The 24397-nt window shown below is 43.7% G+C and overlaps 2 protein-coding genes across 4 annotated transcripts in view; one reads left to right on the top strand and one right to left on the bottom strand.

The window, feature by feature from the left end:
* The window catches only part of LOC129832126 (choline-phosphate cytidylyltransferase A-like), a 31552-nt gene extending 27174 nt beyond the window's left edge, over window positions 1-4378 (top strand). For both annotated transcript variants that reach the window (XM_055895912.1, XM_055895913.1), the window contains one exon: window positions 243-4378. In XM_055895912.1, the coding sequence (XP_055751887.1) occupies window positions 243-440 (198 nt within the window). In that variant the 3' untranslated portion in view covers window positions 441-4378. The remainder of the gene's footprint in view (window positions 1-242) is intronic.
* LOC129832125 (matrix metalloproteinase-23-like) lies at window positions 4220-24208 on the bottom strand. 2 transcript variants are annotated; one of them, XM_055895909.1, is made up of 9 exons: window positions 23835-24208; window positions 23561-23710; window positions 22444-22580; window positions 14940-15079; window positions 13050-13217; window positions 8541-8705; window positions 7958-8068; window positions 7162-7288; window positions 4220-6777 (listed from the first exon to the last, which is right to left on the bottom strand). In XM_055895909.1, the coding sequence occupies exons 2-9, from the start codon at window positions 23702-23704 to the stop codon at window positions 6585-6587; spliced, it is 1185 nt and encodes a 394-aa protein (XP_055751884.1). In that variant the 5' UTR covers window positions 23705-23710; window positions 23835-24208; the 3' UTR covers window positions 4220-6584. The 2 variants fall into 2 exon arrangements, with proteins under 2 accessions (XP_055751884.1, XP_055751885.1); XM_055895910.1 differs by lacking the exon at window positions 23835-24208 and having other exon boundaries at window positions 23561-23817.
* Between the last annotated feature and the right edge of the window lie 189 nt (window positions 24209-24397).

Below are 24397 nucleotides of genomic sequence, written 5' to 3'. Positions count from 1 at the left end.
GTTGTTCATGTGCAAAGGATTAGCATTTCAATTAATACAAATAATGACTGTGTAATGAATCCATTTGTCTTTCCCGCTCTTTCTCAGTCTACCAAGCTGTCATATCGGCTTAGGGACTTTTCTATCATTGTTAGTAACCAATATCTACTGTTTGTTATTTATTTCTGTGATTATATTGGGACGCAGGATCAGTCTTTCGATATCTTTCTCTCTCTTTCATTTCTTCTCTTCTCCCTCTATAGAAGCACATGCTAAAGGAGGGGAAGGGGCGGATGCTGCAAGCCATAAGCCCCAGGCAGAGCCCCAACGGCAGTCCGACCAGAGAGCGCTCGCCCTCTCCGCTGCCCTCCTTCCGTCTGCCCTTCTTCACCAAGACCTCCCCTCCCTCCTCGCCCCACCACCTCAGCGGAGCAGACAGCATATGCGAGGATGACGATTAGGAGCCTCCCTCCATTCCTTTCTCTCCCTGTGGCTGAGATGGTGCAGGTCAGGGTTTAGGGTAAATACCATTTCAGTTCAGTCAATTTGATTGAATTGAAATGGAATTGACCCCAGCCCAAGTGGCTCACGAGGAATTGATTATTCACATGCGCTTGAATTAGGATGCCGTGTTGCGGTTTTTTCCTATCCCGCTCACATTACTGGTTCTCTTTACCAGGCCTCCAGTGTCAGTCAGGCCTTTGTCATGTTTAGGTGTTGGAAGGAAACCACGACACAATAGCGTAGGAAGTTTCATCATAACTCTCTGTAAAACGGCTGTTCTTTGGGGCCATAGTGTTGTTGTTATACACAAAATAGATTTTCAAATGTTTCATTTTATGATGTATAAAAATGAATGAATGAACATGGGAAGGTGTCAGCCAATACGGGCGTGAGTGATGGGACACTCATTCGCTCATAAATGTTCTTCCGACACACACTGAATTGTATTTGCCATGCTAAATCCGTAGTAGCTCCAGAGAAAATTGAACAAGTGATAACCGGTACTTTCTGTAAATAATAACTTTCTACTTTCCCCATTTTGATTTCATTCTGAATTTTCTTTATGGGAGTTACATGAAGTGATCGCTTAAGTCGTCTGGATTTTTAAACTATTGAATCTAGTAGGGGTTAACCATCGTACTGGAGTGTATTTTCCCAGTCTAAAACTAGCCGGCACCTTATACCAGCTGTCTGCCTCTTTATCCCATAACAAAAGCTGGTTTCAAACATGGGGGGGTGGGGGGGGGCATGGGAGGGGCGGAGGGTTTCCTCCAATATGAAGCAGTAGAATGCCATCCCTCCTCCCCCTCCCTTGGGTGATCACGCTACAGGAGCAACACAGCAGCCTGTTGTTATCAATGAAAGACATAGTGAGCCTCCCTCGCCTCGTAGATGCATTCTCTTCAACTGCCTCCACAGAAAAAGACAACTTGGGTAGAATGAAAGCCTTGTGCAGAATTCCGAATACCCCCATAGCACCCTAGCACCCCTTAGGCCCTAGGCACTCCTGTAGATCTGAAAGGATGAGATAGCTTTTGCGTTCTGGCTGCGTGTTGGATTCACCTATTCAGTCCTTTTTAGGCCTAGGATACACTGAGGTTGTACAACTGATGTACAATGCATTGGACTCAACAGTTATGATGCAATGGATTTTTTTTTGTAAACTGAAACGTTTTAAATATTGTTGTTTCGGCGTCTCCAGAGCGGTTGGGTAAATATTTTTGTGCAGACAAATGCATTACAAATACCTGTTGTATCAAATGCGTTGTACAACCTGAGTGTGAACTAGGCCAGTAGACCTAAAGGTGTGCCTAAGGCTGTACCACTTGCTCAGGAGTGAAGTTCCACTAGGGACTGATCTAGGATCAGCTTCCTGACCCAATACACCTCCCATTAGTGGAGAAAAGGCTAAACTGACCCAAGATCAGGGGAAACTTGACCATACTCCATTCCCGCTTAATAACCTCCCTACTCTGTAACTGTAATTGGATTGATCGAGGACTTTTGACTACATTGGTCACCTGATTAGTCACCAAGTTGAGTTGTTTTATCCTCGTATTTTGTCATTTATTTTTATTTAATATGAACTAAGTGTGTTGGTTTGTGTTAAAGGAGATCTACTGTACGTACTTTCATCTTGTATAGATGTCATTTTTGTATACCTCCTGGAAAAACCTGCTGATTTTTCTTATTTTGTTGTTGTAGAAAATAGTCATTCCACTAATCAGTAATTCCAAATGCATTGTGCATCCCCACAACTTTATGCCAATAGATTCCAATATTTGGGGGGGGGTGACTTATTTAACATTTTTCCAGAGTGCTGATGCTATGTGTAATCAGAGCTGCGTTGTGGCATTCCTCCCAGACATGATTTTTTTCAACAGAATTCATGTTTAAGCTTAGCCAGAGCCTGTGGTTATTCAAATCGATATATTGTGAATAGTATTCTCTGAAGCAAGCAACTTTCAGCACTTATACAATAGTATGTGAAATATTATTCTGCGTTTACACAGGCAGCCCAATTCTGATAATTTTTTCACTAATTGTTCTTTTGACCAATCAGATCATCTCTGAAAAAGATCTGATGTGGAAGAAAGATCAGAATTGGTCTGCCTGTGTTGTGTTCAATTGAAATACTGTAGAATTCCAGTCATTCCTATGGAGGACTGCTCCTACTGGGCAGTGCCAATATTGCCGACCGATGTCTTCAAAGCTTCTCAATGGCCAATACATGGCATCCGCAATCCAGGCTTTGTGCAGTGCATTTGGAAAGTATTCAGACTACTTGACTCTTTCCACATTTTGTTACGTTACAGCCTTATTCTAAAATGAATCAAATAGTTTTTTCCCCTCATCAATCTCCACACAATACCCCATAATGACATTTTTGCATGTTTATAAAAAAAATAAAGATGAAATATCACATTTACATAAGTATTCAGACCCTTTACTCAGTGCTTTGTTGAAGCACCTTTGGCAGCGATTACAGCCTTGAGACTTCTTGGGTATGACGCTACAAGCTTGGCACGCCTGTATTTGGGGAGTTTCTCCCATTTTTTTCTCTGCAGATCCTCTTAAGCTCTGCCAGGTTGGATGGGGAGCGTTGCTGCACAGCTATTTTCAGGTCTCTCCAGAGATGTTTGATGGGGTTCAAGTCTGGGCTCTGGCTTCTGGCTGGGCCACTCAAGGACATTCAGAGACTTGTCCCAAAGCCACTCCTGCGTTGTCTTAGCTGTGTGCTTAGGGTCGTTGTCCTGTTGGGAGGTTGAACCTTCGCCCCAGTCTGAGGTCCTGAGCGCTCTGGAGCAGGTTTTCTTCAAGGATCTCTCTGTACTTTGCTCCGTTCATCTTTCCCTCGATCCTGACTACTGTAGTTTCCTTGTCCCTGCCACTGAAAAACATCCCCACAGCATGATGCTGCCACCACCATGCTTCACCGTAGGGAAGGTGCCAGGTTTCCTCCAGACATGACGCTTGGCATTCAGGCCAAAGAGTTCAATCTTGGTTTCATCTGACCAGTGTCCTTTAGGCTGTCGTGCCTTTTACTGAGGAGTGGCTTCCGTCTTGCCACTCTACCATTAAGGCCTGATTGGTGGAGTGCTGCAGAGATGGTCGTCCTTCTTGAAGGTTCTCCCATCTTCACAGAGGAACTCTGGAGCTCTGTCAGGGTGACCATCGGGTTCTTGTTCACCTCCCAGACAAAGGCCCTTCTCCCCCCGATTTCTCAGTTTGGCCGGGCGTCCAGCTCTAGGAACAGTGGTTTCAAACTTCTTCCATTTAAGAATGATGGAGGCCACTGTTCTTGGGGACTTTTAATGCTGCAGACATTTTTTTGGTACCCGTCCCCAGATCTGTGCCTCGACACAATCTTGTCTCGGAGCTCTACGGACAATTCTTTTGACCTCATGGCTTGGTTTTTGCTCTGACAACTGTGGGACCTTTATATAGACAGGTGTGTGTCTTTCCAAATCATATCCAATCAATTGATAATTACTTGCTTCGTCCTTATGGGATATTATGAGTTAAAACAATTGAATCCATTTTAGAATAAGGCTGTAACGTAACAAAGTGGGAAAAAGTCAAGGGGTCTGAATATTTTCAGAATGCGTTTGTGTGTGTGTGGAAAAGCAGCTTGTGACTGCTTACAGTGTGTTTTTGCTGGTCACCTTTGCTGGTCACCAACATGTATGCATTCCAGTGGCAGGCTTATGAGAATGAGGGCCAACACAGCATCCTCCTGTTTTTAAATGTCCTCATTGTTTAATCGGCAAAGGGAATGTCTGTCTTGTCATATATGAACTGTCAACCCGTTGACTACTATCAGTTATAACAGGACTAAAATAAATATGTACAAAGAAAAATACTCCATTTTGAAGTAAAATCACTTACAAATACAGTGGTCTATGTTTGGCAATGTGTTGTTGCATATACAGTTCTGGCAACCATTCCTTGTCACACAGGAGGGAAAATATATACCAAACAATTTAACATGGTAGAAAAACAGGCAATAGTATTCACTTCAATTGCACAGTTTTTACATGTTGCCTTAAATATTAAAATGAATAACATGGGCATGTTTCACCGATCTGCTCATCCTACACCACCTTTTAAGTGAGACAAAATCTAGAAAGTTCTAAACTGAACTTCTGTTTGAATGCATACGTATCCACCCCCTTTGCTGTGGCATCTCCGACTGCTACAATATTTCAGAATAAATATCCATCTTTGTAAGGTCCTTCAGTTAATGGAGTTAAAGCTACCCTGGAGCTTTCAGAACATCTCATTAATACATTTGGAGGCAGGTACAGATTAAGGGAGGGTCCTTTAAGCATGGTCAAGTTAATAATTAAGCTGCGAATGATTTATCACATCACCCAGACGAAGGTGATGCAATGTCACGGTGAGACCATGGTGATTTGTAAAATAGCTTATTGGTTCAGATGGGGTTGTGGGGGGGAGATCAACATTGCAGTCACTCCAATACTTGCAGGGTCAAAAGGAAAAATGGTACAAAGGCCACGTGAAACATATTCAGTCTGTTGAACGCCTGACACTGGATAAGACGTTGACATTTCACCAGGACAATAACCCAAAATAAGACCTATGCTGCACTGGAGTGACTTGCCAAGATGTTCAATGTCTCTGAAACCCTGTTTTTACCCAGTTCTAGTACTTGTCCTGATCTAGTGCTGAAGATCCACGTTACAGCACTATTTACATTTAAAGGTAACTTCCGATTAAGCCAACATGTGAATGCGGTCTCTGCAAACGCGGGAACATGTCAATACATTTAAAATAGCATTGTGGTGCGGATCTTCAAGCTCTACGGATCGAATCGAGCACCTTGTCCACATTCTGATTGTGTCCACACTTGGCGGTGTAACCGGCGTCTAAAATCATTGACAGGTGGCACCATTGACTTATGTCATCAGTATGTGTCTTAATATAAATATATATTATTTTAAAAGATTAGTCATTCAATAATTTGCATACGAGGGGGGGGGGGGCGAGAAAACTGGTCACAATGCAGACAAGGTGGACGGATAAGACCGTATAAACACGTCTGAAAATGAGGGCACAATCAGAAAGTGGACAAGACCAGGATGCATGTTAGAACCAGGTATAAAACAGGGCTCGAGTGCCCTAGCCTAGTATCAGTTCTGACTTAAATCTGCATCAGAATTTGACAGTGCTGTGACAGCAAAGTTGGCGGAGACTTTTTCAAAAAGTGGGTAAAACTGCTGCTAAAAGGTGCTTCCACCAAGTATTGACTCTGGGGTGTGAATAAGGGGTGTGAATAAATCCCAATGTATTGTTTTTTTCCCCATCTAAATGCAAGGCAAGTAATAGAAAACAGGGGAGAGAATACTTTCCATAAGCACTGTACACCGTGATAGCTGCATCATATTTACTCCCTTTCTCAAAACAAATTACTATACTGTTAATTGACACAGGACATAGAAATATCAACTCTGCCCTAGACATTTTAACAAAGTGAGATGTATCAACACAACAACTGCATAAAAATAACAGTCGCGTTTAAAGGGTGAGCAAAGCTAGTCTTTTCTGCCTGGATCTTTAAAGTCTGAAACTTCATTCATCATTAAGGACAAGGTTGAGTTCTGGGATCTATTCCACTTATGACCTGGATTCAAGAGAGTACTGTCAGAGTACAGCCTGCTTAAAGTTAGACTCAGCCATATGACGATATCCTTCAAACCGGGGCAACTTCCTGTTTACAGACATCAACAACAGAATTTTGACGTGCTAAGACTGACACTATTGGCTCTAGAATAGAGGGTTGTTTCCATTGGTCAATTATCTGTTGATTCCAAGGTTAACCTTAAGTTTCTCCGGGGTTTTTTATCACACAAAGCTGTATTTTGAAAGCTCACAATCCCTGCGTGAATAAGGTCCAATATGTGGCAGTCTTGGCATATTTAATATTAGTAAGCAGGAAGTCGTCATGCTGTGTAGGGGGATGTTGTATTGCTGAGTTCACCTATAATATTGTCATTGTTGCGGTGGGTTCGTCCTCTTTTCCACCATGCCTCATTCTTTCCTTCCCAGCTCTCATTCTTCCCTCACTCTCTTCATTCAGCTCAGCTGTTGGAGGGCTGTTCAGGCTTCAGCCGGATGACCCAGGAGTTTGCAGAGACCACGTTGCCGCCACGATTGACGCGACAGGTATAAGTGCCCTCGTTAAACTCGTTGGCGACGACGCGGAGGTCGCGGTCCTTCATGGTGACGTAGCCGGGGATAGAGATCACGAGCTGCTCTCCATCCTTGTACCAACTAGAGCAAGGTCAAAGGTCATACCAGGGAAGAGCACGGGGAGAGAGGAATCAACAATTCAAATGTCATGTATGTCCAACACCCTTTGCCAGAAACATAGTCATAGTAAATAAGAAAAAACGACCTGCATGCTGTTTAAATGCTCCTATAAAAAGACCTGATAAAACGATGGGAGAATCCAACCAGTAATTATGGTATATAGTGGTCCAAGGTTGTCAAGCAGTCTAAGCATCTGCCTTTGGAGCACATGTATTGTGTACTGCCATTGCGTGTATTGTTTTGAATCCAACCCACTACTCTAGCACCCTCCTATCTACCTCTATCCTGTCCAATAAACACCAAAACTATGATTTGTACATTACTGTATTTAGACTATTCTCTCACCTGACTTTGGGAGGCGATCTAGGATTCTTCGTCCCACAGCGGAAGCCCACAACCTTTCCACGAGGAACTATCTTGATCTTGACGTTGGCAGGCGGTGGACTTAGCGTGGTAACGGCCTCAAGAGGCTCTACAGGAAGTGAGTGAAATACCAGGACAGTCATAAGACTTCCCCCACAAGAGATTCCTCTATGGCTTTTTCTCAATGAATCTCTCCTCAATTTCTCACATCCTCTTTCCTCGCCTCCTTCTCAAGACAAATCGGAGAAGGTCTGAGGGAAGAGACATTCGACGTTCTCCTCCAATATGGTTGAGAGAGAGAAGAGAGGATGCGAGGAATCGTGTAAAGATTTGAAAGAGTTCATTGGGGATAAAACATATGCCACAGAGGTGTTATCAGTACAGTAGGACAAGAGATGAAACAGCACAGAGTTGGGCAAGCTACAGCCTGAATGTTGGCAACATAGCACGCGGTTAAACATTTTAGTTATCCATTCTGCCATGCAAAGTGCCTTACAAATCCAGGCAGGTCCATAATTACACATCTGATTTGGAGAGATAATCAATGGTAATTCATAGGGAAGACACCTACCAGGCAGCCAGTTTGTGTTAAAAGGTCCAAAATCAGGCTAGTTCCACATTTAACTATCAAGTCCTGATCCATTTGCTGGCTTAAGACAGTCCTAAAAGCATGCGATTAATAGGATCTCATGGAGTATGCAACTTTAAATTCCAACTGGTGAACTGCGGTGTAGTTAAATTCATGTCCAATCAAGAGTGGACAATGTGCCTGTCTGACCATAGCAGAGATCACATCGTCGGGCACAGTGTTTCTTCATGAAGCTCTTCCTCCTTTCGCAGAAGCCAAGGCGAGCCCATGGATCACACACACGCTTCTTGTCCGTGCATCCTGGAATACAACACACATCCCCAGTTTACAATTGGCTCATTCATCCCCCTCCTCTCCCCTGTAACTATTCCCCAGGTCGTTGCTGCAAATGAGAACGTGTTCTCAGTCAACTTACCTGGTAAAATAACGGTAAAATAAATAAAAATAAATATAGACATTTGTGGTATTAACGTTTTCTTAGTGTTATGTCTTGTACCTGTGTAATAAAACTGTAATTACTTGTGTAGCAATAACATTGTATTAACATGTTACATAGTATTGTAGTAATTGTATTGCTATCGTGTTGTAATCGCACAATGAGTTGAGAGGGAATTGGTGGAATAGAGAATATGTTAATGCAAAATGTTTAGACAATATAAAAAGAATGTTAGAAATTACATCATTACAATACATGTATGAAAAAATATAGAAAGTCTTGATTTATCATCATAAACAAACAAAAAAAACATGTTGGATCTGTGTGTTCCTTTACCATAGAGGCGCTGGATTCCCCAGATGTCGTCCTGGGCAATGTTCCTCTGGCCCGTGTAGGTGGCATTGGGGTGCATCAGGGCCTGGGGGTCACGGGAGTGCCACAGCCCCAGGGCGTGCCCAATCTCATGAGCCGCCACCTGTACCAGGTCATTTAACCACACGCCTGGGGAAGGGAACACACAAGTAGGCACGTACACAAGGGGGATTGGGATCCCTGGATAGAATACATAGTCATGTGATCAGTCTTGTGTATATGGTGTGTGATTTGAGATGAGTCTTGTGTATATGGTGTGTGATTTGAGATGACATCTAGATTCTAGAATGGTGTGTGGGTATATACAGGTAACAGCCAAAATAAAGGAAACATTTGAGTAAATGAGGGATCAAAGTATATTGAAAGCAGGTGCTTCTACACAGGTGTAGTTTTCAGAGTTAATTAAGAAAGTAATGCTTAGGGTTATTGTATATAAATGCCCAGTTAACCATTATTTTGGCTACCATGGCTAGAACAAGATATCTCAGTGACTTTAAAAGAGGGGTCTCAAAGGAGGTTAGGGGATTTAAAGTGTGTGTGCACGCGCATCTCACAGTCACAAGATTTCAACCCATTTGAAAACTTATGGGAGATTCTGTAGTGGCGTTTTCCAACATCAACAAAACACAAAATTATGGAATTTATCGTGGAACAATGTTGCTACATCCCTCCAATAGAGTTCCAGACACTTGTAGAATCTATGCCAGAGGCGTTATGCCCCCTCATATTTGTCCTGTTCAAAAAAAAAATATTATATACACACTACCGTTCAAATGTTTGCGGTCACTTAGAAATTCCCTTGTTTTCCATGAAAACATACATGAAATGAATAGGAAATTTAGTCAAGACGTTGACAAGGTTATAAATAATGATTTTTAATTTAAATAATAATTGTGTCCTTCAATTTGCTTTCGTCAAAGAATCCTCCATTTGCAGCAATTACAGCCTTGCAGACTTTTGACATGAGGTAATCTGAAGAGATTTCACCCAATGCTTCCTGAAGCACCTCCCATAAATTGGATTGGCTTGATGGGCGCTCCCACAACAGCTCAATAGGGTTGAGATCCGGTGACTGTACTGGCCACTCCATTATAGACAGAATAGTTCTTGCATAGATTGGCGCTCTACTTTGGGTCATTGTCCTGTTGTAGGAGGAAATTGGCTCCAATTAAGCGCCGTCCACAGCGTGCAAAATGGAGTGATAGCCTTCCTTCTTCAAGATCTATTTTACCTTGTACAAATCTCCAACTTTTACCCCCCGCAAAGCACCCCCAGACCATCACATTGCCTCCACCATGCTTGACAGATAGCGTCAAGCACTCCTCCAGCATCTTTGAATTTCTTCTGCGACTCACGAATGCTCTTCTTTGTGATCCGAACACCTCAAACTCAGATTTGTCTGTCCATGACACTTATTTCCAATCTTACAGTGTTTATTGGCCAGTCTGAGATATGGCTTTTTCCTTGCAACTCTGCCTAGAATGCCAGCATCCCGGAGTCGCCTCTTCACTGTTGACGTTGAGACTGGTGTTTTGCCGGTACTATTTAATGAAGCTGCCAGTTGAGGACTTGTGAGGCGTCTGTTTCTCAAACTAGACACTCTAATGTACTTGTCCTCTTGCTCAGTTGTGCACCGGAGCCTCCCACTCCTCTTTCTATTCTGGTTAGAGACAGTTTGTGCTGTTGTGTGAAGGGAGTAGTACACAGCGTTGTACGAGATCTTCAGTTTCTTGGCAATTTCTCGCATGGAATAGCCTTCATTTCTCAGAACAAGAATAGCCTGGCGAGTTTCAGAAGAAAGTTATTTGTTTCTGGCCATTTTGAGCCTGTAATCGAACCCACAAATGCTGATGCTCCAGATACTCAACTAGTCTAGTCTAAAGAAGGCCAGTTGTATTGCTTCTTTAAATCAGAAAAGTTTTCAGCCGTGCTAACATAATTGCAAAAAGGTTTTCTAATGATCAATTAGCCTTTTAAAATGATCAACTTGGATTAGCTAACACAACATGCCATTGGAATACAGGAGTGATGTTTGCTGATAATGGGCCTCTGTCATTTACAACATTAACAATGTCTACACTATTTCTGATCAATTTCATGTTATTTTAATGGACAGAAATTGCTTTTCTTTCAAAAACATAGACATTTTTAAGTGACCCCAAACTTTTGAACGGTAGTATATATATATATACACACACACACACAGTGGGGAGAACAAGTATTTGATACACTGCCGATTTTGCAGGTTTTCCTACTTACAAAGCATGTAGAGGTCTGTAATTTTTATCATAGGTACACTTCAACTGTGAGAGACGGAATCTAAAACAAAAATCCATAAATTCACATTGTATGATTTTTAAGTAATTAATTTGCATTTTATTGCATGACATGAGTATTTGATACATCAGAAAAGCAGAACTTAATATTTGGTACAGAAACCTTTGTTTGCAATTACAGAGATCATACGTTTCCTGTAGTTCTTGACCAGGTTTGCACACACTGCAACAGGGATTTTGGCCCACTCCTCCATACAGACCTTCTCCAGATCCTTCAGGTTTTGGGGCTGTCGCTGGGCAATACGGACTTTCAGCTCCCTCCCAAAAATGTTCTATTGGGTTCAGGTCTGGAGACTGGTTAGGCCACTCCAGGACCTTGAGATGCTTCTTACGGAGCCACTCCTTAGTTGCCCTGGCTGTGTGTTTCGGGTCGTTGTCATGCTGGAAGACCCAGCTACGACCCATCTTCAATGCTCTTACTGAGGGAAGGAGGTTGTTGGCCAAGATCTCGCGATACATGGCCCCATCCATCCTCCCCTCAATACGAAGCAGTCGTCCTGTCCCCTTTGCAGAAAAGCATCCCCAAAGAATGATGTTTCCACCTCCATGCTTCAAGGTTGGGATGGTGTTCTTGGGGTTGTACTCATCCTTCTTCTTCCTCCAAACACAGCGAGTGGAGTTTAGACCAAAAAGCTCTATTTTTGTCTCATCAGACCACATGACCTTCTCCCATTCCTCCTCTGGATCATCCAGATGGTCATTGGCAAACTTCAGACGGGCCTGGACATGCGCTGGCTTGAGCAGGGCGACCTTGCGTGCGCTGCAGGATTTTAATCCATGACAGCGTAGTGTGTTACTAATGGTTTTCTTTGAGACTGTGGTCCCAGCTCTCTTCAGGTCAGTGACCAGGTCCTTCCGTGTAGTTCTGGGCTGATCCCTCACCTTCCTCATGATCATTGATGCCCCACGAGGTGAGATCTTGCATGGAGCCCCAGACCGAGGATGATTGACCGTCATCTTGAACTTCTTCCATTTTCTAATAATTGCGCCAACAGTTGTTGCCTTCTGTCCTGTAGCCCATCCCAGCCTTGTGCAGGTCTACAATTTTATCCCTGATGTCCTTACACAGCTCTCTGGTCTTGGCCATTGTGGAGAGGTTGGAGTCTGTTTGATTGAGTGTGTGGACAGGTGTCTTTTATACAGGTAACGAGTTCAAACAGGTGCAGTTAATACAGGTAATGAGTGGAGAACAGGAGGGCTTCTTAAAGAAAAACGAACAGGTCTGTGAGTGCCGGAATTCTTACTGGTTGGTAGGTGATCAAATACTTATGTCATGCAATAAAATGCAAATGAATTACTTAAAAATCATACAATGTGATTTTCTGGATTTTTGTTTTAGATTCCGTCTCTCAAAGTTGAAGTGTAACTATGATACAAATTACAGACCTCTACATGCTTTGTAAGTAGGAAAACCTGCCAAATCGGCAGTGTATCAAATACTTGTTCTCCCCACTGTATATATATGAATTTAAAATGGATTAAATTGAGAATGTCACTGATCTACACACAATAGCGGAATTATGTTTTTAGAAAGGTTTACAAATGAATAAAAAATGTCAAGCTGAAATGTCTTGAATCAACCCTTTTGTTATGGCAAGCCACAGATGATAAAGTTGCATGGACTCACTGTGTGCAATAATTATTTGCTGTGCTTGTAAAATGTAATTATTGAATGTCACATGAAAGATTTATTTCATGTGAAAACCAATAAATAAAATGTTCCACCCCCCAAAAAAGGACAAGGGGGCTAACGGAAGTATGTTCGATTTAGCTCGTCTGGCGAGCAGAGTTGGCACAAAAGTGCAAACTCTTCGCGCCCATCTACCACACAATATTAAGTGCTCCTACCCAGCAGGAAAAATGTGGCAAATGACAACTTAATCATGTCCTTCTCTGGTTGTAAACTGGTTTTCTGGTTGAGGATACATCAACCAGATTATAACCAACTGGTCTCTGTTACAACCAGGTAAAGAGATTTTTTTCAAGATTATATCAGATAAAAACGTCTAAAATGATGTCACAGACGTCAATCGATTCCTTTGAAATCCATGGGTGGGAGAAAGTGAATGAGTACACTTTTTGGGGGAAGGGTAGAGAATTGGATCACAGACAGACAGAAAGTAGATATTATTTGCACCTTGTTTCCAGCTGAAGCGGGACTTCCCCAGGATCCAGAACTCATGATTGTCAAAGTGGATCTCCCCGCGCGGGGGCAGGAAGGCATGGGCCAACTCCCCGTTAAGTCCATCAAAACAGGGGTGCAATGGAGACCACCAGCAGTCTGTGTGGTTCCACGTGTAGAAGCCTGGAAGCATGTGCGCACGCGTGCGTACACACACAAACAAACAAACAAAGCAGGGGGTTGTCATGACGTTGCCCTGTTGGGTGAGGTTTATGACCCCCACATAAATACATTTCCCCCTTTTCTCTCCACTCTACAGAATGGACTCTTGGAAAGCCCTGTGTTACCACAGAGAACGTATGGTAACATGAAAAGGTTGGGGAATGGAACAATATTTCCCTTTCTCAACCAGTTGAAAGTATCCGTTGGTACTTAAAGAATATAATGTCAGATCAGTTGTTGTCTGGGACATTATATCTGATGATAGGACGACATAAATTTTATCTTGGAAAGTCTACACATTCTAGTTATATTCACATGGAACTGATGTGCACTTTAAATGTTTAAATATGAAACTATGTGAGAAGACGAAATGTGATTTTAACTTCTAAATGAGAGAATTATCTTCATAATTAAACTTATGCTCACTCAGTGGCCACACCCAAGTGAACAGACATTGGTTGAGAACTATGAAACACACCCCTCTCTCCCCCGGTACAAAAGCCCGTTGACGGAAGTCAACCTCAGTTCCCGATGACGTGAGGACTGGTGTCCAGACGTTTAAAAAGGGCTAATTTCACCTACAACCTAACGAAATTAACATTTAGTTCCAGAAATGTTAGGACTTCTGTCCTAACGTTTAAAAGGGTGAATTTCAATGTGGAGGTGACGATCACCACGCTGGAATGGTGAATTTCGACTAGACCAGCCAGAATACAGCGCAAGCTGATTATGGCAACTTGGTATGAACTTTGAATGATTATTCACTAAAGAAGAAGTGATACCCCCTAGACGTGGAGTTATCAGCTGCAGCTGTAAACGTGCATGGCCTAGGAAAGGACAGACAATCTCAGAAGAACAACAGGGTACTTTAGCATATCCACTCTACAACACTACAACCAGAAAGATTCTTCAAAGAACAATGGCGATCTCTGCTGGGCAAACCAATCTTTCTTCTTCGACCCATCTATCAAAACGCAGCTTAAAGTAAATATTATTCTTGCATTTTCCTTTTCCGAATGGGCGGTTATTAGAATACATAAGATTCTGTATTTACGGTAGCATAGCTTCTCAAGGTCCGATATAGACCCAATCCCCTTTGTCCCTCAGTCTTCCCGCTCTTTCATTCAAACCCTTTCTTTGTGTAACCAGCCATCATATCGGTTTCATCCACTAGGGACTTTTTCCTTTCATGACATGATTAGTAATCAATGTATGATCTATCCTGTGTATATGTAATTCTGTGTGATTATGTAGGTATTTAGTAAATAAATATTTAAGCCAATTTTTGTATTGCTGATTCAACTTGTTAGCCAGGGTTCGTGCAGATAACCAAGAATTTTACGACGTTCAGATGAGACTGAATAAGGTGCCGATTAATAATTGACTGCTATTGATATAAAAGGCCTTCAGATCTTTAAGAGTATTCAGAAGACATCAGCTCTATAAACACTTCTGTGGTTCCCCAGGTTATTAACAAATTAATTGCTGCATGGTTTAATTCAAATCACGTAATCAAATGTTAGGTCATCGATTTGAAAAATAGCATGCCATCTCATTTAATCATACTAGAGACACAACAGGGTATAATAGACTTAACAAATATTGAGATACTCACACACACCCTTATCTTAAGGTCTCACCCATAGTGATACAATGTGGTTCTAATGAATTATGTGGTCTCACCGATGATAATGTCAGCACTCTTGTTGGGGTTTTTGATTTCGGCGAAGTAGAGAGGGGACACGTCGCTCCACTTGGAGAACGCAATGCTGATGGCCTGGCGGGTGTCATCTTTGTTCAGCGTGTTGGGAAACTTCACGATCCTGACAGATGTGAACGGACACGCAGACAAACAGACAAACATAGACAGACAGACATACAGCTGTGAACAGAAAGGCAGACAGGAAAGTGACAGACAATGCGACTAACTTGGATTCCCAAAAACACAGTGCTGTTCCCTTTCAGTCAGTCACTCAGTATAACATTATGGGGAGTCAATGACCAACCATATTCACCTGAAAAAATTGAAATCGCCCAACGGGCCAATGGATGCCGAGCCAACCCCCAAAAGTCCTGCCTTCCTGGCTATAATACCGGGGCTCACATCCATTTCCTCAATTTTTCTCTTTTCAGCCCGCCTGAAGGAAGACTAACGCAAATGACAAACTTTTCAAGCACACAAAGACTATGAGATTCGGCTCCGTCGCTGATGAGCTAAAGGCGACCTGCGATTCCCCTCATTCAGCCAGGCTGGTTCTACCAGGTTAAGGTGAGTTCCTGAATGTAGAGTATGGAGGAGGCGGGGCTCATTTGCACACCACCGATGGATGGAAAGCTGCCGAGTTACTTAGCTCCAGAGGCTAACAAGGAGGCTAATCGGTGCTTCTGAATAAACAGTCCCGGTTCAAGGCGGAACAGTTGGACAAAGTATACCAGGCTGAGGGTGTGGTTCTTGAAAGGGACAGGCGGCTGTATTTGGATGAGGCAGTTTCGCCAACAAGGTTGTTTGGCTCTGCTATGGAGTCCTTACAGGCCTGTTTCGAGGAGAAACAAAAACAGGACCCAGCTCTACAGGTCCTTTTTCCACGAAAGATCCTTCGTGGGGGCAGCTTTGCAGTTCCAGAAGCGTGAAGGAAAGAGTCCAGGCCAGAGGCTGGCATTGAGGTTGGTTTTTGACCGTATTGGTGTTTCTGGGAAGCAGCGGAAGCCTTGGCACAGACGCTGTGCTAGGTCGAAGGAGAGTGGGGTGAAAGCTGATTCTTCCGCGCCGTGGGGGAATGAGCAGACCTCGCTGCCCTAGCTGGAGGCCGGGGGAGGGGCATGTTTTCGGAGCCCTCCTCCACATTTACTAATGGCAACAGTGCTTCCAAGTGGCTTGGTCAATGGGGGCTGGTTGCCGAAGACCCCAAACCCGGTGTTGGCTGGGTATCAGAATGGCGGTACCACGAAAGCACAGTGTTTCTACCCAAGGTTTCTCTGCGTTCAGGGGTATCAAGAGTACAGCATCGTCCAGATGTGGGCATAATAAAAAAAAGTTCATTCCCCACATTCAGACACACGGTTGTTAAGGGTGGTGGATATGAAAACAAACATGAAAGAAAAATTATAAAACACAGTACCAGTCAAATGTTTGGACACACCTACTCATTCCAGGGTTGTTCTTTATTTTTACTATTTTCTACATTGTAGAATAATCGTGAAGACATCAAAACAATGAAATAACACATATGGAAACATGTAGTAACCCCCCAAAAATGTAACAAATCAAAATAAATTTTATATTTGAAATTCTTCAAAGTAGCCACCCCTCGCCTTTATGACAGCTTTGCACACTATTGGCATTAGTTGGTTTTGCACCTGAGGGTTTGCAAGTTCAAAATGCTCACACTTTGCTGGCTATTGCAGTCGGCGCATCCCTGTGATTGGTTCATGTCCATAGATCTGAAGGATACGTACTTTCATGTGGCTATACATCTTCCCCACAGAAAGTTCCGTAGGTTTCATTTCGAGGGTGTAGCCTATGAATTTCTGGTCCTGCCTTTTGGACTTTATCTCCCCGCACTTCTTCTATGATGCTGTGCAAGGGGATCAGAGTATTGGCCTATCTGGATGATTAGCTGGCTGTAGTGGAATCAAGGGAACAGGTGGAGCTCCATACTGCCACGCTGTTTTCCCATATTCAGTCTCTGGGGTTCAGAGTGAATCACAGGAAACGTGGTTTGACTCAGCACATTCAATTCCTGGACTCAGTTCTGAATCATGCGTTTTGGTCCCAACAAAATAGGTTCGCATTCCAGCTCTGTCTGGTACAGTTCTTTTATGATAGCTATTGTGTCTCTCGTACTTCTGTTGATATGTCTGTTTCAGCGCTGTTGATGAGTCTGTTTTGCGGGATCTCTGTTGCAGGTGGTTCTCATGGGCCGGGTAGTGTCCCGCAGGGTGATCATGACAGACGCATCCTTTATGAGATGGGGAGTACTGTGTGTGGGCTACTCGAAGAGGGATTTGGTCAACAGCGTAAAGGGAGTTGCATATCAATTACCTAGAGCTACTGACTGTTTCGCTGGTGCTGAGGCGTTTCCTTCCCATGTTGGAAGGCCAGTATGTGATGGTAAGGTCCGACAAACAGGATGTCGGTGGTGTACATTAACAGGCAGGGGGGGTCTCGCTCTCTCCTAAACCTGGCCCGTTATTTGCTCGTATGGAGCAGTGCGCATTTCCTGTCACTCAGGGCGATGTATCTTCCTGGATATATCAACTTGGGTGCGGATCTCCTTTGGTTGCCCAGGATCCCTCGGATCCCTCGATGGTTACCCAGATATGGAACCGGTTCGATAGGGCCTACGTAGATCTTTACGCTTCGTGAGAAAACACATGTTGTCATCTGTTCTTCTCAATGAGGGATCTGGGCACTCCGTTGGGAACAGATGCTTTGGCGCATCAGTGGCCTAGGATCCTGCTCTGTGCATTTCCTCCGGTGGACCTGATTCAGGCCCCCGTGGAGAGGGTCCGTCAGGAGGGTCCGTTGTTGATTCTGGCGGCTCCCTGTTGGCCCAGATAACCCTGGCTCCCGGAGATCATCCGCCTGTTGGGTGGGGACCCGTGTTGGGTTCTGTGTTGTTGGGATCTATTGTCCCAGGCACACGGGAGTTTGGCAACCACAACCGCAGATATGGGATTTGTGGGTTTGGCCTCTGAAAGGTTGAATTTGAAGGCTAGGGGTTTACCATCGAACGTGATTACGACTATACAGTCACCGCGTGCGTCCTCTACAAGAGGGTTGTATACATTAGGGTTAAAAAGGAGTATCTCCATTTCGGAGCTCTTTGGTAGACATTTTGATGTTCTTGCAGGAGCTTTTTGAGCAGGGCCTTTCTTTTTCCACATTGAAGGTTTATATGGTAGGTGTCATGTAGGGATGGACAGCTCCACCCCGGGGACTTATCCTCCGGTGGTGTGGTTCCTAAAAGGCGTGTCGACTCATGGCACCGACCAGGGACCGGGCCTTGGTCCTGGACGCTCAGTGTGAGTCTCCGTTTGAACCATTAGAGTCTGTGGACCTGAAACTCCTTTCCTACAAGACTGCCCTGCTCGTGGCCTTGGCATCGGCCTAGCATGTTGGGGATCTCCACACACTCCTGTTTGGAGTCCGCACCTGCCGATTCCAAAGTGATGTAATGTCCTAATGCAGCTTTTGCTCCGAAGGTTATGCCTATGTCTTACAGGTCCCTCACTTTTGACAAGGACAAGGGTTGCCTATAGGTATGCATGCTCACTCCACTAAGGGTGTGGCAGCTGCTTGGGCATTGTTCAGGGGCATGCTGATTGGTGATATCTGTGCTTCAGCGAGTTAGGGTTCCCGATATACCCTTGTGAGATTTTAACACTTGGATGTAACTTCTCCTCGTGTGGCTCATAGTGTTCTTAAGGTTGGGTCCAGGAGTGGGTGTTGGCAGCGTACAGGTTGCACATTTATCCGGTTTGCCACAATTCCCTGTGGTTTGAGCCATGGGCTGCGGCAGCGCGTAAAGTGTGCATTATCAAGGTTACCACAGTAGCCTTGCCGTGACTCATTGACTCTGGTTGATGCTATGCAGCGCGAGGGTGCGCTTTACCATGTCACGACAGGTGTTCTGTTGTTTTGGACTTACGGTTCCTTGTACAAGTTCTGACATTTCAGGCTCACAAGGTAAGTATTGTTCTTGGAACCATGGGGTCTATGGACTTGGGCTGCAGTGTCAGCGTGTCAAGTTGCAGCAGATCCTGGTTCCCTATATGGGGCTCTGACAGTTCAGGCTTCATGAGGCTCTGACAGTTCAGGCGTCTCGGGTAAGTATTAGGGGGAAAAGTGGCTTCTGTAGACCCTTTTTTGACCGGTAGAACGTGTGTATGCTTGGGTTGCCATGCGATTCCTAGTTTGGTACCCAATGAGCCAGCTTGGGGTTTGATTGTATGTCCCCATAGTATGTTATACCAAGTGACCGACTGTATGACAATAACTACTGTTCAGTTAAGGAGGTAATGAGGTATAACATATTTTGCGCAGGGGATTTGGGCTCGCGGAAAAGCGTTACTGAATTGAGGAAATGAATGCCCTGGTATTATAGCCATGAAGGCGCGGCTTCCGAGGGCAGGCTTGGCATCTATTGGCCAGTTGGTCGTGATTTCAGTTTTCAGGGGAATATGAATGGTTGTTGATTTCCCTTCAGGGAACAATAGTTGTATTCATAACTGTACGCTATCAATTTTGATTACAGAAATAAAATGTGTATATCTGGCCAGTGGGCCATCCCCCAACATTCTCTGAAGCTCTACTTCTCAAAACAGTACTCAGAAGCCGACCTCCCAGTCTTTTCCATCTCTTTCCCTTTGGCGTCTTCCTCTCTCACTCCCTGAATCCCAAGTCAACCCTAGTGCCTTCTCCCTCGACACTACATGTGAGAGGATTGGATAGGTGTCAGCAATGGAAAACCTCCCCGGTCTTTGTGGTTGAATCTGTGTTTGAAATTCGCTGCTTGACTGAGGGACCTTACAGATAATTGTATGTGTGGGGTACAGAAATGATGTGTCATTAAAAAAATCATGTTAAACACTATTATTGCACACAGAGTGAGTCCATGCAGCTTATTATGTGACTTGTTAAGCAAATGTTTACTCCTGAAATGATTTAGGCTTGCCATAAACAAAGGGTTTGAATTGACTCAAGACATTACAGCTTTTCAATTTTAATTAATTTATAACACAATTCTAAAAACATAATTCCAACTTGACATTATGGGGTATTGTGTGTTACGCCAGGGACAAAAAATCTCAATTTCATTAATTATAATTTCAGGCTGTAACAAGAAAATATGAAAAAGACAAGGGGAGTGAACAATGTTCCCTTTAAACTGTGCATGGGCGTGCAGCTTATCCGGCACTTCCAAGCAGAAGAACCATCAGCCTACTCAGAGAAGGACGGGATTGAACTTCACTTAACTTTCTACAGTTTTTCCCCTTAGTTAACGTTTCCCTTTACTGTGGGAATTGTGATCAAATCAACGCAATATTAGTCACTTTCAACGCAACATACTGAAACAAAATGAACTACGCAAGACTTAGTATGCACAATTAACTATGCAAGAGATTTTGTTGGAAGCAGAACGCATCAGAGTACGATTCAGCACCAATCAGAGCTGCAGATAGACCAGTGCCATATATGGATCTGTGCCATTCTTTTTAAACTGGACTGTGTTTACAGCATGAGTGGTCGTGAGTAAATGCTCAGTTATAGATACACTATACAGTGCATTCAGAAAGTATTCAGACCCCTTGACTTTTTCCACATGTTACGTTATTTTTGCGAAAGTATAAAAAATACAAAACTGAAATAACACATTGACATAAGTATTCTGACCCTTTACTCAGTACTTTGTTGAAGCACCTTTGGCAGGGATTACAGCCTCGAGTTTCATTGGGTATGACGCTACAAGCTTGGCACACCTGCATTTGGGGAGTTTTACCCATTCTTCTCCTCAAATCCTCTCAAACTCTGTCAGGTTGGATGGGTTGCGTTGCTGCACAGCTATTTTCAGGTCTCTCTAGAGATATTCTCTCGGGTTCAAGTCCAGGCTCTGGCTGAGCCACTCAAGGACATTCAGAGACTTGTCCCGAAGCCACTCCTGCGTTGTCTTGGTTGTGTATTTTGGGTTTTTGTCCTGTTGCAAGGTGAACCTTCGCCCCAGTCTGAGGTCCTGGGTGCTCTGGAGCAGATTTTCATCAATCTCTGCACTTTGCTCCGTTCATCTATGCCTTCTCAATCCTGACTAGTCTCCCAGGACCTGTTGCTGAAAAACATCCACACATCCCCTTCACCCTATGGTGAAGCATGGTGCCAGGTTTCCTCCAGACAAAATAGGTATTGGTTTCATCAGACCAGAGAATCTCGTTTCTCATGGTCTAAGAGTCTTTAGGGGCCTTTTGGCAAACTTCAAGCGGGCTGTCATGTGCCTTTTACCGAGGAGTGGCTTCCGTCTGGCCACTCTACCATAAAGGCCTGATTTGTGGAGTGCTGCAGAGATGGTTGTCCTTCTGGAAGGTTCTCCCATCTCCACAGAGTAATTCTAGAGCTCTGTCAGAGTGGCCATCAGATTCTTGGTCACCTCTTTGATCAAGGCCATTCTCCTCCGATTGGCTGGGCGGCCAGCTCTAGGAAGAGTCTTGGTGGTTACAAACTTCTTCCATTTAAGAATGATGGTGGCCACTGTGTCTTTGGGGACCTCCAATGATGCAGAAATGCTTTGGTACCCTTCCCAGATCTGTGCCTCTACACAATCCTGTCTCGGAGCTCTACGGACAATTCCTTCAACCTCATGGCTTGGTTTTTGCTCTGACATGCACTGTCAACCATATAGACAGGTCTATGCCTTTCCAAATCATGTCCAATCAATTGAATTTACTACATGTGGACTCCAATCAAGTTGTAGTAACAGCTCAAGGATGATCAATGGAATCAGGATGCACCTGAGCTCAATTTTGAGTCTCATAGCAAAGGGTCTGAATACTAATGTAAATAAGGTATTGCTAAAAACGCTAAAAAGCCTGTTTTCGCTTTGTCATTATGGGGTATTATTTATTTAATCCATTTTAGAATAAGTCTGTAACGTCAAGGGGTCTGAAGAGTTTCCGAAGGCAAACAACATTTTCAGTCACCTCCTTGTCTGAAGGACACGTGGATAAACAGGTTCATGTCAAGCCCTGCATGTTTTTTTCAAACGTGTCATGGACTGTAGGCCTACATTGAACACCACACATTGGCTGCTACGGTAGGCTGAATGATAGAACAGACATGTCCATGTTAAAATGTTATGGGATGCATTTTCTCCATTGTTTTTGATGGTAGGGAACTCTGGTAGGCCTACATTATGATCAAATAGCTACGGTAGCCTACTTGACCACTGTGTGAAACTGTAACTTCAAGCGGGTACAGCTTCAGTGTTCACAGTAAATGCGCGCTGGAAGTTGCACAGAATGTTCACAACGTTCAAGTTTGCTCTCAAGCAGACCTGAAAGTTGCTGTGATGGAAAAAAAATGGAGGGAACATTGGGTGTGAATACCCTCTGAAGCACTGTATATCCAATCCTCTCAGATCTCCAAAAGCTCCTAGGGGATAGGGACAAGGGTCTGAATTGGGATTCAGGGTCTCACTTGTAGGTGAGGTTGAAATGCTTCCACTTGTGGCCCAGTGGGTTGATGGCGTAGCGTCTGGAACGGCTCAGCGCCGCTCCCGTCACAGGATGATGCTTCAGGGAGCTCAGAGACTCCACAGACAGTCCACCAGGTTCCTGAGAGAGAGAGAGAGAGAAAGAGAGCGAGAGAGAGAGAGAGAAAGAGAGAGATTATTTGTTTACTTCACTTTTGTTTTTTATCTATTTCACTTGCTTTTGCAATGTTGCCATATGTTTCCCATGCCAATAATGCCCTTTGAATTGAAATGAGAGAGAGAGAGATTAATAGAGGTGACAAGAAGAGCATGACATGACCATGAACTGGTGAAAACAGTGTATGTGTGTGTAGGAGAGAGAGAGAGCAGCTTTGCACAGTCCGTATGTTGCAGTAGAGAATGGTACAGCGCCCGAAACAAAGAACAAATTAGCAGTAGCCTGTGAAACAAGACATGACTAAAATCACTTCAATGATGGCAATATGTGCAATCTGCAACTGGGAGAGGATTTCAACTCAAAATAGTTAGTTAGAGTTGTTCATTCTATTTCCTCACTATTTCCTCCACTAGGAGTTAAAAGGGAATAAATGAAAGTCAAGTCATTGCATTTTTCAGGCTTCCTGGCAAAGGGAGTATGTCTGGCCTCCTCTAGGAAAACACACGTGGCACAAGTGCAAAAAGGAACCGAATCACAACTTAATCCTACACAGATGTGGAATCCTCCTCTGCTATCATCAATTGACAGTCCCTCTCCATCTATCTACGCTAAAATATCTGTCACCCACATGTGAGCAGAAGCATACTCCTCCAGCCCTCCCCTCACCACCACTCCTTCCTTTATTTTCTTCTTTCCCCCATTTATCCCCCTGTTCTAGGCTATTGTAACACTGATCAATGCATTAGTATAGATGGCTATATATATATCACTCATCAAAAAATAAACATGCGCAAATATACATTAGGATTAAAACAGAATTTTTTATAATAAGTGTAGCCTACTTAGAACACGTATTTATTCTGTTAAAAACGACACCAAACACAATAAATTAATGCAAATGCGCGCACACCGCCCAAAGAAAAAATATAAATGTATATAATTACCGTTTTCCTCCTACACGCCCGGAGTCCGCCGACCCCTTCAAACCCTACCAACATCAGCACTAGTAGAACAAGTGTTGGACGCGTTCTGCGTATCTCGAACACAGCCACGAAGGAACTCATTAACTTCTGCTTCCTGTGTTCCATTGGAACCTGTAGTAGTTTTACAATTGACAGTCAATGGTAGCCTACAATCAATGTTGAGAGCACATGGTTCAGCTAAATGCAAAGATCGAATACTTGGTATAAAAGAGATTGATCATCTCGGATAGGCTACCTTATTCAGGTGTTTTCATGCAGAAAACATGAGTAGGCTATCCTCTCTCTGAACCAGAACACAGTGCGTATCACAACGTAGAAACCAAATTCTGCAGAGAATTGGGGATTTGTGCATAGAGCTCCAAATGATCCCTTCCCATCAAACTCATATCATTCAGAATTCTGCGCTTTCCCCCTAGGATATAACTGTAAACTCCTACTTTTCCGCTGAGTCCTTCGTTAATTGCATCGCATTTGTATGTTTATTGGATAACTTTGGTACTTCCTTGCCTAGTCCATGGAGTGACTGAACGGATCAGCTGTCGGACATCCTTGTTCAGCACGTCAGTCGAGTGGTGGGGCAGAGAGAGAGCACCGCCCAGTCCGAAAACAACAATTTGGCTCTCAGCCTCTGGTCTCCTATTCACTCACGTGCTCTCAAACTTCACCCAGTTCTCACCCGGACGAATAGAGCGTAAAATGGTCAACTGTCTTCAACCTATTGTTGAGCTGTAAACTCTTACTAGGCCTAAACAACCGCTCGTGCAATGTAATGGTTTATCTCATAGGTTGAGGCCTCAA

This window comes from Salvelinus fontinalis, chromosome 33 (assembly GCF_029448725.1).
Source record: "Salvelinus fontinalis isolate EN_2023a chromosome 33, ASM2944872v1, whole genome shotgun sequence".
Classification (NCBI taxonomy): domain Eukaryota; kingdom Metazoa; phylum Chordata; class Actinopteri; order Salmoniformes; family Salmonidae; genus Salvelinus; species Salvelinus fontinalis.
The sequence above is the reverse complement of the archived record's forward strand: the minus strand, read 5'-3'. Positions and strand labels throughout refer to the sequence as shown.